The 12,648-nt window shown below is 37.8% G+C and overlaps 2 protein-coding genes across 2 annotated transcripts in view; one reads left to right on the top strand and one right to left on the bottom strand.

Annotated features, from left to right (window-relative positions):
• The window catches only part of LOC140847731 (endogenous retrovirus group FC1 Env polyprotein-like), a 491,917-nt gene that overhangs the window by 170,220 nt on the left and 309,049 nt on the right, over window positions 1-12,648 (top strand). The window lies entirely within an intron of this gene.
• LOC108387533 (uncharacterized) overlaps window positions 1-12,648 on the bottom strand; it is a 127,160-nt gene that overhangs the window by 10,273 nt on the left and 104,239 nt on the right. The window contains 3 exon segments of the mRNA XM_036991201.2: window positions 1-734; window positions 737-1,497; window positions 1,939-2,019. The exon segment at window positions 1-734 is cut by the window's left edge and continues 10,273 nt beyond it. Of these exon segments, the coding sequence (XP_036847096.2) occupies window positions 640-734; window positions 737-1,497; window positions 1,939-2,019 (937 nt within the window). The 3' untranslated portion in view covers window positions 1-639.

Here is a 12,648-nt window from a genome sequence, read left to right as displayed (position 1 = left end):
TTAGCTTCGCTTATATTTTCTGCTTCCTAGCAGATATTATGTGTAAAAACAGACCCAAACATGTTTGGGTCTCAACAGAATATATGCTTGCTTATTGCTCACAAAATGTTCAAATGATAAAGATATGGAAGAGAATTCTGTTCCACAAACTTCAGGCTTTTATCTTGTGCTATGCTATGTTATAGCATGGTGCCCAAGATTGTCCTGGAAGCCATTTCCATTTTATTCTGAGGAGCCTGATAGCCTGCCAGGGATGTTTTATTTATCAGAACCGCTTGTGGCATACATCATGGGCATCCAGAGTGCACTTGCTAGTCAAAAAGCCCCACTCAGATGAAAGGGAGACTGGGAAATTAGGTTAGTTATATACTTAAGAGAAAAAAAATTAAATTCTTACTAGTGAGATTACCCATCCATGTGATGTGTGATAGTTACTGAAAAGGGCATGACTTCATTCAAAAAGGGCTTTCCATAGTACTTTAAAAAAATTAGAAGCTATTGTGAATTCTCTGATACACCCTCAGGATTGCCTTTTGGACAAAATTCTTTCTGTATTCATATTTATATGGGTTCTTTTCTGTGTGAATTTTCTGATGTCATATGGGCTGATCCTTTAGCCAGAAAGATTTTCCAGTTATATCAGTAAGGTTTTCCCCTTCCCTGAATTCCCTGGCATACATTTAGAGTTGACTTATACAATTTTCTGTATTCACTGCAGTTGTAAAATTTCTCCCGTGAGTTCTCTGATGGATTCTGAGATTTGATTTCTGTCCAAAAGTTTTTCCACATTTATTACATTGAAAGGGTTTCTCCCCTGTATGAATTCTCTGATGATCACTAAGGATTGCCTTCCGGACAAATTTTTTCCCACATTCATTACATTTAAATGGTTTCTCCCCAGTGTGAATTCTCTGATGCACTCTGAGGGTTGATGTCCGGGCGAAAGTTTTCCCACATTCATTACATTTAAATGGTTTCTCACCTGTGTGTGTTTTCTGATGTTGAATGAGATGGTCTTTTCGCCAGAAGGATTTTTCACATTCATTACATTGGTAAGTTTTCTCACCACTGTGAGTTCTCTGATGTATTCTGAGGTTTGACTTTTGGCCAAAAGTTTTCCCACACTCATGACACTGAAAAGATTTTTCCCCTGTGTGAATTCTATGATGATCTCTGAGGGTTGACTTTTGAACAAAAGTTTTCCTACATTCGTTACATTCATAGGGTTTCTCTCCTGTATGAATTCTCTGATGTCCCCTGAGGGTTGATTTCTGGACAAATGTTTTCCCACATTCATTACATTTATAGGGTTTCTCTGCTGTGTGAATTCTCTGATGTGTACTGAGGTGTGACTTCTGGGAGAAAGTTTTTCCACATTCATTACATTCAAATGGCTTCTCTCCAGTGTGAGTTCTCAGATGTTGAATGAGATGCCCTTTTTGACAGAAGGATTTTCCACATTCATTACATTTATAGCGTTTTACCTCAGAGTGAGTTCTCTGGCATACTTTTTGTTCTGAAGTCTGGTACGGTTTGTTGTTTTCATCATATTCAGAGGATTTATCCTGAGTTTGTGTTCTGTTGTTACATATGACTGGGTTCTCTAATGTGAGAATTCTCTGAGGTTGAGAGAGGTGCAACTTCCTGCTGAAGTTTCTCTCACTTGTACTGCATTCATCATGTTTCACAGCCATGTTAAATTTACTGTATTCTTTGACAGGTGACTTCTCACTGAAGGATCTCCCACATTGGTTATGAGAGAGCTTCTCCCCTCTACCAGTCCTTTTGTGGTTAAAGAGAGTTGTCTTATCAGAGTTTTCCTTAAATTTATCATCATATGATTTTCCTCCTGTGTGAGTGTTCTTACCTGTAATATAGGCAGCCTCACTGTAGAAGTCTTTTCTAATTTCATTACAAGCTTGCTCCAGCGTTTGACACTTCTGATGGTCAGGAAGCTTTTTCTTGTAACTGATGGCTTTCCCCTTTCTATTATGTTCATAAAATTTCTCTCCAGTATGAGTTCTTGCAAACTTAATTTTGAAAGACAAATTTTCACATACATAACAATGTGTTTTTCTTGTTGAATAGGTCCTATTATTGCCAAATTGAGCAATATTTTGCAGATGCACTCCCCGTAAGTTGTATCTCCAGGACATCTCTGTTGCAGATAAAGGAGATGTGTGCAGAGTGAATGGCTTCCCCAGTGCTTCCTCCCCCAGCAGTGGCTTACTGCTGACTACTTGCTGTAAGTGTTCCTCGCCTGGGAGCAGCTTGCTGCTGACTACTTGCTGCAAATCTTCCTCCCTTGACAGAGGTTTGCTAATGACTAGCTTCCACAAGTGTTCCTCCCCCGGCAGAGGCTTGATGATGACTAGTTTCCACAAGTGTTCCTCTCCCGGCAGCAGCTTGCTGATGACTATGTGCTGCAAGTGTTTGTCTTTGACTTGTGTGTCCCTCTTCATTAGGTCAGTATCTCTACAGTCCTCCAAACAGGGACACTGGAAATGTATTATTTTTACATTTCCTATGGGTGGAAACAGAGCCTATGTTACATTTCATTTCTTGGTTTTTCAAGAATAAATTACTCATATGCATATATGTGAATATACACTGTCACCCGCCTTTAAAAGACAGTATTGATACAGTAAAAATGAGAGGAAACTTAAAATACATTTGAACTATGATAAACCAAATTTTATGACTTGGGTGGATAGAAATTAGATTTTTATAGGAGTGGTTATTTTAGTAAGAAAACAAGATTATGTGATTAATAAAAATACTATAAATGTGAGTTAAAACAGAATTAAAAAGGCAATAATGAACACTGACAGACTAGGCCCAACAAGGGAAGGGTTTGTGTCGAGGAATTAAATTACAGTATAGGTCCTATGTTACCTAGGCTACACTGGTAGACTATCAAGAGTCTACATACTTCAACTTGGGATCATCCCTTATGTCCATTTAAATACTTAAAAATCAAATTAAAATTAGAGCACCAACTTTTTCATGATTAAGTGAAGTCTATAGCTCAGGATCTAACCCACCTTACAGCTGTAAGTCACAGAAATACAAACAAATATAGAACTGATGGAAGGAAAATCCATTCTTGCAACTAAATTAGATTGCTCAATTTTAGCTGTGGTAACTTTAATTATATCAAAACTGAGTGAACCTGATCAGCTCATCCTAAATTTTTACATTTCAATTTGATACGAGTGCAATTTTAAATGGGTATCATGCAAAGATGACATTTAAGAAAGATTCAAATTCTTTATGCATTCTAGATGCCCATCTTTTGTTGAGTTATATGAGTTACAAATATCTATCACCTCAACTTATAACTGTTAAGCATGAAACAATTTAGATCTCCATAAAACATACATGCAACTTAACTGTATAGAGTGAACACTAACAGAATCAGAAACCATGTCAAGAAAGGGAACACCAATGGTTCTGCAAAAAATCCCTATTTATCCCTGCCTAGTTACAACTTCTTCATGCTTAAGAGTTCACCACTACCCTGATATTTATGTAATAATTTCCTTGATTTTCTTTGTAATTTTACCACCAGTATATGACATCCTCCTGATTTCACAGTGGTTTTGCCAATTTAGATTTTCACTCAGTGAATAAGGGTCTTTAATGTTTTACATTCTCATCAGGGCTTGGCTTTGCTGGATTTGTTAATCCTACTTCATATCATACATACATATCTCTTATCTCACCATATATTTTATTTTGTACTCTGAAAAATAACAAGGTTGGACATATTTTCAGATTTTAATGGCCATCTGAAAATTCCTGTACAAGGACTTTGGCCTATTTTTCAATGCCACCTTTCCTACACTGACTTGTGAAGGTTCTGACATTTTCAGGATGCTTATCCTTTCTAGGTTACTTGCACTGTAGAGCTATCCTGCTTCTCTGTGGCTTATTTTTTCATCCTTTTGATTGTATCTTTTATAAACAAAGTTTACAATTATAATGTCAAATTTATTAATCATTTTGATTGGTAATTTCTGTGCCTTTGGACCTAAGAAGAGTCTTAAAGTACAAAGGTGTTAAAAAAAAAAAAAGAATAGAGGGTAGTTAGGGTGAGACTGGGAGATCTGATAGATCCTAGATCTCACACATTAATTAGGCTTAGCCAAGGCCTAATTAAAGCGACTATTTGTGGAAGGATTAAAAGATCAATCCTAGCTGCCTGTTACATATATTCAAAGGAATATATGTTGCATACATTCGAAAGAATACTACAGAACCACTAAAATGATAAGACAGATCAATTACTCAGGCATGTTACCCCAAAACATTTAGCTGAGAAAAATAAAAGGCAAGGTGCAAAACTTGTAAGTAGGCTGTGATGCCATTTCTGCAGGAAAATAACTTGTGTATATTAATAAATGCATGTAAAAAAAATCTGGAGGAATATACACTGAACTACTGGGACTGATTTATGGAAGGTGGAATTAGGGAATTTTCACTTGTATATTGCAAATTTCTGTAATGCTTAAGTATTTTTGCAAAGGAGTGTTTCTAGGCAAAAAAAAAAAAAAATTAAAATCTTGTTAAAGAAAAAAAAATACAAAGGTGTTCACTGCTAAACTGATCTTCTGCAATCTAACTCTTCCCATAGAATTCTGCCTGCTACTGCTCATTAACTCACCTTGGTGGCTTTGGTTTGAGAATTCTTCCTCTAGGAACCAAGGTTCTTCTCCTTGCTCCAACTTGAAGATTACTGCTGGCTTGAAAATGCAGTTGCCTGTAAACAGGGAAAATAGAGAACTTAGGCTAAATAATGAGCTTTTTAGTCTCTGAATGTGGAAAGAGATACATCTCAGGAAGAGCATCCTCAAGGTCCTCATTTGAATTCATCATTGGGAGTTGACAACATACTCTTTCTATTTCTCAAAAGGACTTAACCACTTAATATTTCTGAATGAAAAGCCTTAATAACATTAAAATCTAAAGTATTCAGGCACATTGGGGTGTAAAAAGGAAATGCCTTTTATATGGCATTACAAAGGTAAGTTAGGCTTATCTGCTCACCCACTGAGACTAAGTTGTTGTAGTTCTCCAGCATGACATCTCTGTATAGGGTCCTCTGAACAGGACCCATTTGCTGCCACTCCTCCTGGGTGAGCTCCACAGTCACATCCTTGAATGACACTGATGCCTGCAACAGTACATTTCTGTTCAATCTGAAGGGTTCAGAATTAGGTGACAGAAAATACCTATGAACACAATTTTTATGTTTACTGTAAAGAGCTTAAATGAAAATAAAGGATGTCTACTTTGGATCTAGTTTTATCTTATTATACATTGGAGGTGTTGTATCAGTAAAATGTTGACGACGATCTGCATATATTTACAAGTTGTATACATGTACTATCAATAAATGTATTAGTGTAACTTTTGTTTTTTAAAGCTTTTTAGCAAAAAATAATAAATTTCCTACATTTATACCCCACACCCCTAGGCATACTCTAGGGCTGGGGTCAGCAAATGACCAAATCCTGCTTCTCACTTTTTTAATAAGTTAAGATCTATTGATCACAGCCATACACCTCAATCATCCTGTATTTCTCTTGTCACTTTTACTCTGAAATAGTAGAGCATAGTAGCTCTACTATAGACTTTATGACCATCAAAACTAAAAATATTGATTACCTGACCCATTAAAGAAAATATCTGCCAACCTCTGAACTAACCAAATTAAAGGAAAAACTGACAACAGAAAAATAACAAAGAAAACAATATATATAATGGGATATATGTAGATTAAAAGTAAAAGGATGGCAAAAGATATATACATAGTTTTACCAAAGGAATGTTGATGTTATATTAACATGAAAACATTCAAAGATATGATAAAATATAATAAATTTATGGTCATAGAAAATATTAATACAGTCACTATTCATTATTCACTGATTTTGTATTTGCAAATTCACCTACTCACTAAAATGTATTTGCAATGGTCAAAATAAATAGTTATAATTTTGAAATGGTTTGTGGACACTCACAGAATGTAAAAAAGTTGAGTATCCACCCAGCTAAGGTTGAACATATTTTCCTTCTTGTCTCAGCCATCATACTGTAAAACAATTGTTTTTTCCATGGTCTATTTAGCAGTTTTCTGTATGTGCTTTTTCTTGGTGATTTCACTTTTAAAAATAGCCCCCCTCATGGTGCAGAGGTGCTGTTTAGTGTTCATCTGTGCAAGAAGGTTGTGACGTGCCTTATGGACAAATGAAAGGTGTTAGATGAGCTGTGTTCAGGCATTAATTATGTTGCCACTGGCCATTAGTTCATTTTCATGAGTCAACAATCTTAAATAACATGTTTTTAGACAGAAATATGAATAAAGCAAGCTTATATATTGACTGGTTGACCAAAATGTTGTGACCAGAATCTCTCAGGAACCTAACACTGTATTTCCTTTAGAGGCAATGATTCAGTATTTGCTAATTCAGTGTTTGTGGAGACTTTATAAAACATAACCACTGAGAATAATGACAGTTAACTGTTACGTAAACAGAAGTAGACAGAAATGAGATAGACCAACAGTTACAGTTAGTAATTTTAACAGAATCCTCTCAGTAGCTTACAGGACAAACAGATTGAAGAAAACCAATATGAATTTAGAAAAGGGGTCAGCAAACTACAGCCTAAAGGCCATATCTGGCCTACTACCTGTTTTTGTAAATAAAATTTTACTGGAGCACAGTCACATTTACTTGTTTATGTATTATCTATGGCTGCTATGGCATCACAGCTGTAGAGTTCAGTAGTTCTAACAGAGAATGTATCTCTCAGAAAGTCTATTACCTTACATTTACAAATAAAATTTGCTGACCAGTGATGTAGAAAATTTAAACGACATAACCAACTTTAGTAGCATATAGGAAAACATGATCATATTTTGCATGTTAAATGTATTTTGCATATTAAAAAGCAAAAAGTAAGTCATAATTTAGAAACAATTGCAATCATACAGTGTAGCTTTGGATTGTAGCACAGAAATGTAGAGGGCTGAAAAGAGCAATACTAACATCTTTACACCAAGGACAAAGCTGGGAAATGGAAAACTAATGTTTTTTTTAACTCATTAGAGTAATGAAATTGTACAGTTAACAACTAATCTGAAATCAGAAGAGAGACAGGTACCTACAGGCAGAATCAGGACTCACTTGTTTGCTTACTGGACTATCACCAAACTCACATATGAATGACAGGAAGGTAAAGCTAGAAAATTTTAACCTAAGGACCATGTTATGTGCAAATGTGAGAATGTGAAGTTCCTAAGGAGATGGTGTGTATCAGACATTGTCACAGACAAGCAGAGACTCTGGCATCTTACTTCTTGTGGGATTTTCTCCTGGGCTCCAACCTATCATAGGATTGAGAGAATTCAGAGTAAGTCCCTCTCTGCCCCATGTGGTGCTGGCTAGTGTAGGGGAAGAACAATCACTGCTTAAATCTGCTTCTGCCCCTACTGTGTATCTTCACTATACAGAATACTTAATCTGTAAGGTGAAACTAGTCAAAACATACAACTTTAGGTCACTGGTAGAATCCCACTGCAGTGGGCGGAAGATACTACCAAAGTGCTGGCCAGACCATCTGCCCCATCCCTCCCAATAAAATGCAAAGATCCGCATTCTCAGTGCCGAAGACAGAGCTTCAATTAGAAGATAAGCCACACTCCCAAAGAACAGGAACACCCCACTTAAAAGGTTGTCTTCATTTAACAGTATTTTCCCTGGGGGAATTGCATTAGTTATAAAAAAAAAGTCGTGGGATATTGTTTACCATCATGGCAACTTAAGGCAGTTTATGACAGTTGATAAAGCATAATATAACTAATACACAATTGAATAGTATTCAGCCATAAGAAAGAAACAAATCCTACCACTTGCAACAACACCGATGGAGCTAGAGGATATTATGCTCAGTGAAATAAGTCAGACAGAGAAAGACAAATACCAAATGATTTCCCTCATTTGTGGAATATAACAATGAAGCAAAACTGATGGAAGAAAATACCAGCAGACTCACAGACTCCAAGAAGGGACTAGCGGTTACCAAAGGGGAGAGATGGGGGAGGGTGAGTGGGGAGGGAGGGAGAAGGGGATTGAGGGGTACCATGATTGGTACACATAGTGTATGTAGGGTCACAGGGAAGACAGTGTAGCAGAGAAGACAAGCAGGGACTCTGCAGCATCTTACTATACTGATGGACAGTCTACTTCCAAAAACCATATATATTTTGAAAATACAGCAAATACAACTATTCCTAAAAGAGAGACCAGAAGATACAGTACAACAGCGAGGCTACATCTACATCTGCAAGAACTCAGAATGCAGTATGGTGGGGGGGACTTGATAATAAGGGTGAATGTAGTAACCACATTGTTTTTCTTGTGAAACCTTCATAAGATTGTATATCAATGATACTGTAATAAAAATATATATACACTGGAAGCAATCAGTTAAATTAGAAAAAAAAATACAACTAAAAGGAAAAGCTAGAGGATGACATAGCTGGAAGGAGCTCTGAAAAGCTCAGACACATCCCTGGGAATCTAGGTGACAAACATGCCTGGGCTATGTGCATATTAGGAAAATACCTGAGAAAGCTCTCAATCCTTGCCTCTTGTTAATCTTGAGGTTCTGTGCAAGATAAATGAAGGCAAAATGCTAGACTGTTGAAAGCATGTCCAATATTCACAGCACCTTGGCAAAGACTGTAGCCTTACTGGTTACAGGTATTTAAGGAAGCCATTGTCTAGTAATTGACCATTTAGCTAATGGAGCAGAGACTTCAGTGGTCACATGTGACAAAGAATGTAGATTCTACAGAATTAATTCAAGAGTTAATTCACAAATACATAACAGATTGGCTTAAATATGGTGGCATGAGAAGTGAAACAGAAACCTCCTTCTAAAACCATATATAATATGAAATTATAGCAAATGCAAAGAATCCTGAAAGAGTAACCAGAAAGGGGGGTTTCTCAAGATGGCGGCTTGAGTAGGGCAGCAGAAATCTACTTCCAAAACCATACAGCAAATACAACTATTCCTAAAAGAGAGACCAGAAGATACAGTACAACAGCGAGGCTACATCTACATCTGCAAGAACTCAGCAACTCACAAAAAGGGTAAGATACAAAGCCGTGACCTAGCTGGACCTAAGCACTCCCTGACCCCAGCTCATCAGCGGGAGGAAAAGAATCAGTGTGGGGAGGGAGTGGAAGCACAGGACTACTAAATAACCAGCCCTAGTAATCTGCACCAGGAGCACAGCCACACAATGCATGGTGTACTGGATATTAGAGAAATGGAAAAGCAAAACCTGAGACTGAGACTGCAAGTGGGTCCCCACAGCCGGCTCCCCTGAGATAAAAGAAAAGCAGGCGCTTTAAAAGTCTTAAAGGGACAAGGGCTTAACAGGTGGACAAAATTGTCCTGGCACACTAAGCACAGTAGGCTGGGAATTTTAAGGAACTTCAGGTGCCCTAATCCCTCAGGTGGCAACGCAGCTCTGAAGCCCCTCATGGTGATAGGCACCCTGCTGTTCTTTACCTCACACCGGCACTGTAAGCAAACTGGCTAACCCACCATTGCTGTGGACCAGCAGGGGGGCAGCGCCACCTAAAGCAACCACACAGTCTTCTCCCAGCACGCAGCTAACTGGGCAAGACCCAGAGGCTGCTGCCTCCACACAGCTGCCCAGCATAGGCAGAGGAAGCCAGGGCAAAGTCCGGAAGGCACGAAGGGGTGCTGTTCTTGCAGGAGTGACTCTGTCTGTGACTCTGCCAGTGCCCTAGGCTATCCAGAGGGCTGCCCCGCCCACAGCAGCTCAGGGGATTAACCCAGAGGCTGCTCCCTGTGTGTGGTAACCGGCACAGGCAGCAGAGAAGGGCAAGGCGACTGGCAAGCAGGAAGGGACTTTGTTCTCCCAGCTGACACACGTGCCACTCACCAGCGATCATTTCTATTGCCATTAAAAGGCAGAAGAACCTGGTCCAGATCAAAATCACTCAAAATGCCAGAGACAGGGCCTGGTGAGACTGATATAACCAATCTTCCTGAAAAAACAATTCAAAGTAAAAGTCATAACTATGCTGATGGAGCTGCAAAGAAATACACAAGAGCTAAAGGATTAATTCCAGAGGGAGATAAGAGAAATGAAACAATGGGAGGCTTTAAGAGCAGACTGGATGAGGTGCAAGAGACTGTTAATGGAATAGAAATCAGAGAACAGGAATACAGAGAAGCTGATGTAGAGAGAGGTAAAAGGATCTCCAGGAATGAAAGAATATTAAGAGAACTGTGTGACCAACCCAAATGGAACAATATTGGCATTATAGGGGCACCAGAAGAAGAGAGAGAAAAGGGATAGAAAGTGTCTTTAAAGAAATAATTGCTGAAAACTTCCCCAAGCTAGGAAAGGAAATAGTCTCTCAAACCATGGAAGCACACAGATCTCCCAAAACAAGGAACCCAAGGAGGACAACACCAAGACATATAATAATTAAAATGGCAAAGGTCAAAGACAAGGACAGGGTATGAAAAGCAGCCAGAGAGAGAAAAAATACCACCTACAAAGGAAAACCCATCAGGCTATCATCAGACTTCGCAACAGAAACCTTACAGGCCAGAAGAGAATGGCATGATATATTTAATGCAATGAAACAGAAGGGCCTCAAACCAAGAATACTGTATCCAGCAAGATTATCATTTAAATTTGAAGGATGGATTAAACAATTACCAGATAAGCAAAAGCTGAGGGAATCTGCCTCCCAGAAACCACCGGTACAGGGTATGTTAAAGGAACTGCTCTACATGGGAGTACTCCTAAGGCTAAATAGATGTCACTGCAGAAAATAAAATCACAGCAAAGAAACCAGACCAACCAAATACTAATTAAAGGCAAAAAATAAAATCAGCTATCCACAAAAGCAGTCACGGGAAATACAAAAGAGTACAGAATAAAACACCTAACATATAAAGAGTGGAGGGCGAAAAATAAGAAGGGAGAGAAATAAAGAATCATCAGACTGTGTTTATAACACTGTAGTAAGTGAGTTAAAGTTAGATGGTTCGATAGTAAAGAAGCTACCCTTGAACCTTTGGTAACCATGAATCCAAAGCCTGCAATGGCAATAAGTACATATCTATCGCTAATCATCCAAAATACAAATGGACTGAACACACCGATCAAAAGACACAGAGTAATAGAATGGATAAAAGAGCAAGACCCATCTATAAGTTGCTTACAAGAGACTCACCTCAAACCCAAAGACATACACAGACTAAAAGTGAAGGGAAGGAAAAATATATTTTATGCAAATAGGCAGAAAAAAGCAGGTGTTGCAGTACTTGTATCAGACAAAACATACTTCAAAACAAATAAAGCAACAAGAGATAAAGAAGGACATTACATAATGATAAAGGGGTAAGTCCAACAAGAAGATATAACCATTATAAATATCTATGCACCCAACATAGGAGCACCAACATATGTGAAACAAATACTAACAGAATTAAAGGAAGAAATAGAATGCAATGCATTCATTTTAGGAGACTTCAACAAACCACTCACTCCAAAGGACAGATCCACCAGACAGAAAATAAGTAAGGACACAGAGGCACTGAACAACACATTAGAACAGATGGACCTAACAGACACCTACAGAACTCTACCCCCATAAGCAGCAGGATACACATTCTTCTTAAGTGCACATGGAACATTTTCCAGAATAGACCACATACTAGGCCACAAAAAGATTCTCAGTAAATTCAAAAAGATTGAAATTCTACCAACCAACTTCTCAGATCACAAAGGTATAAAACTAGAAATAAATTGTACAAAGAAAACAAATAGGCTCACAAACACATGGAAGCTTAACAACATGCTCCTAATCAATGGATCAATGACCAAATTAAAACAGAGATCAAGCATATATGGAGACAAACGATAACAACAGCACAATGCCCCAACTTCTGTGGGACGCAGCGAAGGCAGTTCTGAGAGGAAAGTATATAGAACAATCCCAAATTAATAGTCTAAAGTCACAATTACTGAAATTGGAAAAAAAAAACAAACAAATTGAGGCCCAAAGTCAGCAAGAAGAGGGACATAATGAAGATCAGAGAAGAAATAAATAAAATTGAGAAGAATAAAATAGAAAAAAATCAATGGAACCAAGAGCTGGTTATTTGAGAAAATAAACAAAATAGATAAACCCCTAACCAGACTTATTAAGAGAAAAAGAGAACCTACACATCAACAGAATCAGAAATGAGAAAGGAAAAATCATGACAGACACCATAGAAATACAAAGTATTATTAGAGAATACTATGAAAATCTATATGCTAACAAACTGGATAACCTAGAAGAAATGGACAACTTTCTAGAAAAATACAACCTTCATAAACTGACCACAGAAGAAACAGAAAATCTAAACAGACCAATTACCAGCAATGAAATTGAATTGGTAATCAAAAAACTACCCAAGAACAAAACCCCTGGTCCAGATGGATACACCGCTGAATTTGTATCAGACATTTGGAGAAGACATAATACCCATTCTCCTTAAAGTTCTCCAAAAATTAGAAGAGGAGGGAATACTCCA

The sequence above is a fragment of the Manis javanica genome, chromosome 2 (assembly GCF_040802235.1).
Source record: "Manis javanica isolate MJ-LG chromosome 2, MJ_LKY, whole genome shotgun sequence".
NCBI lineage: Eukaryota > Metazoa > Chordata > Mammalia > Pholidota > Manidae > Manis > Manis javanica.
Note: the sequence above shows the minus strand (reverse complement) of the source record. Positions and strands in the feature narration are given on the sequence as shown.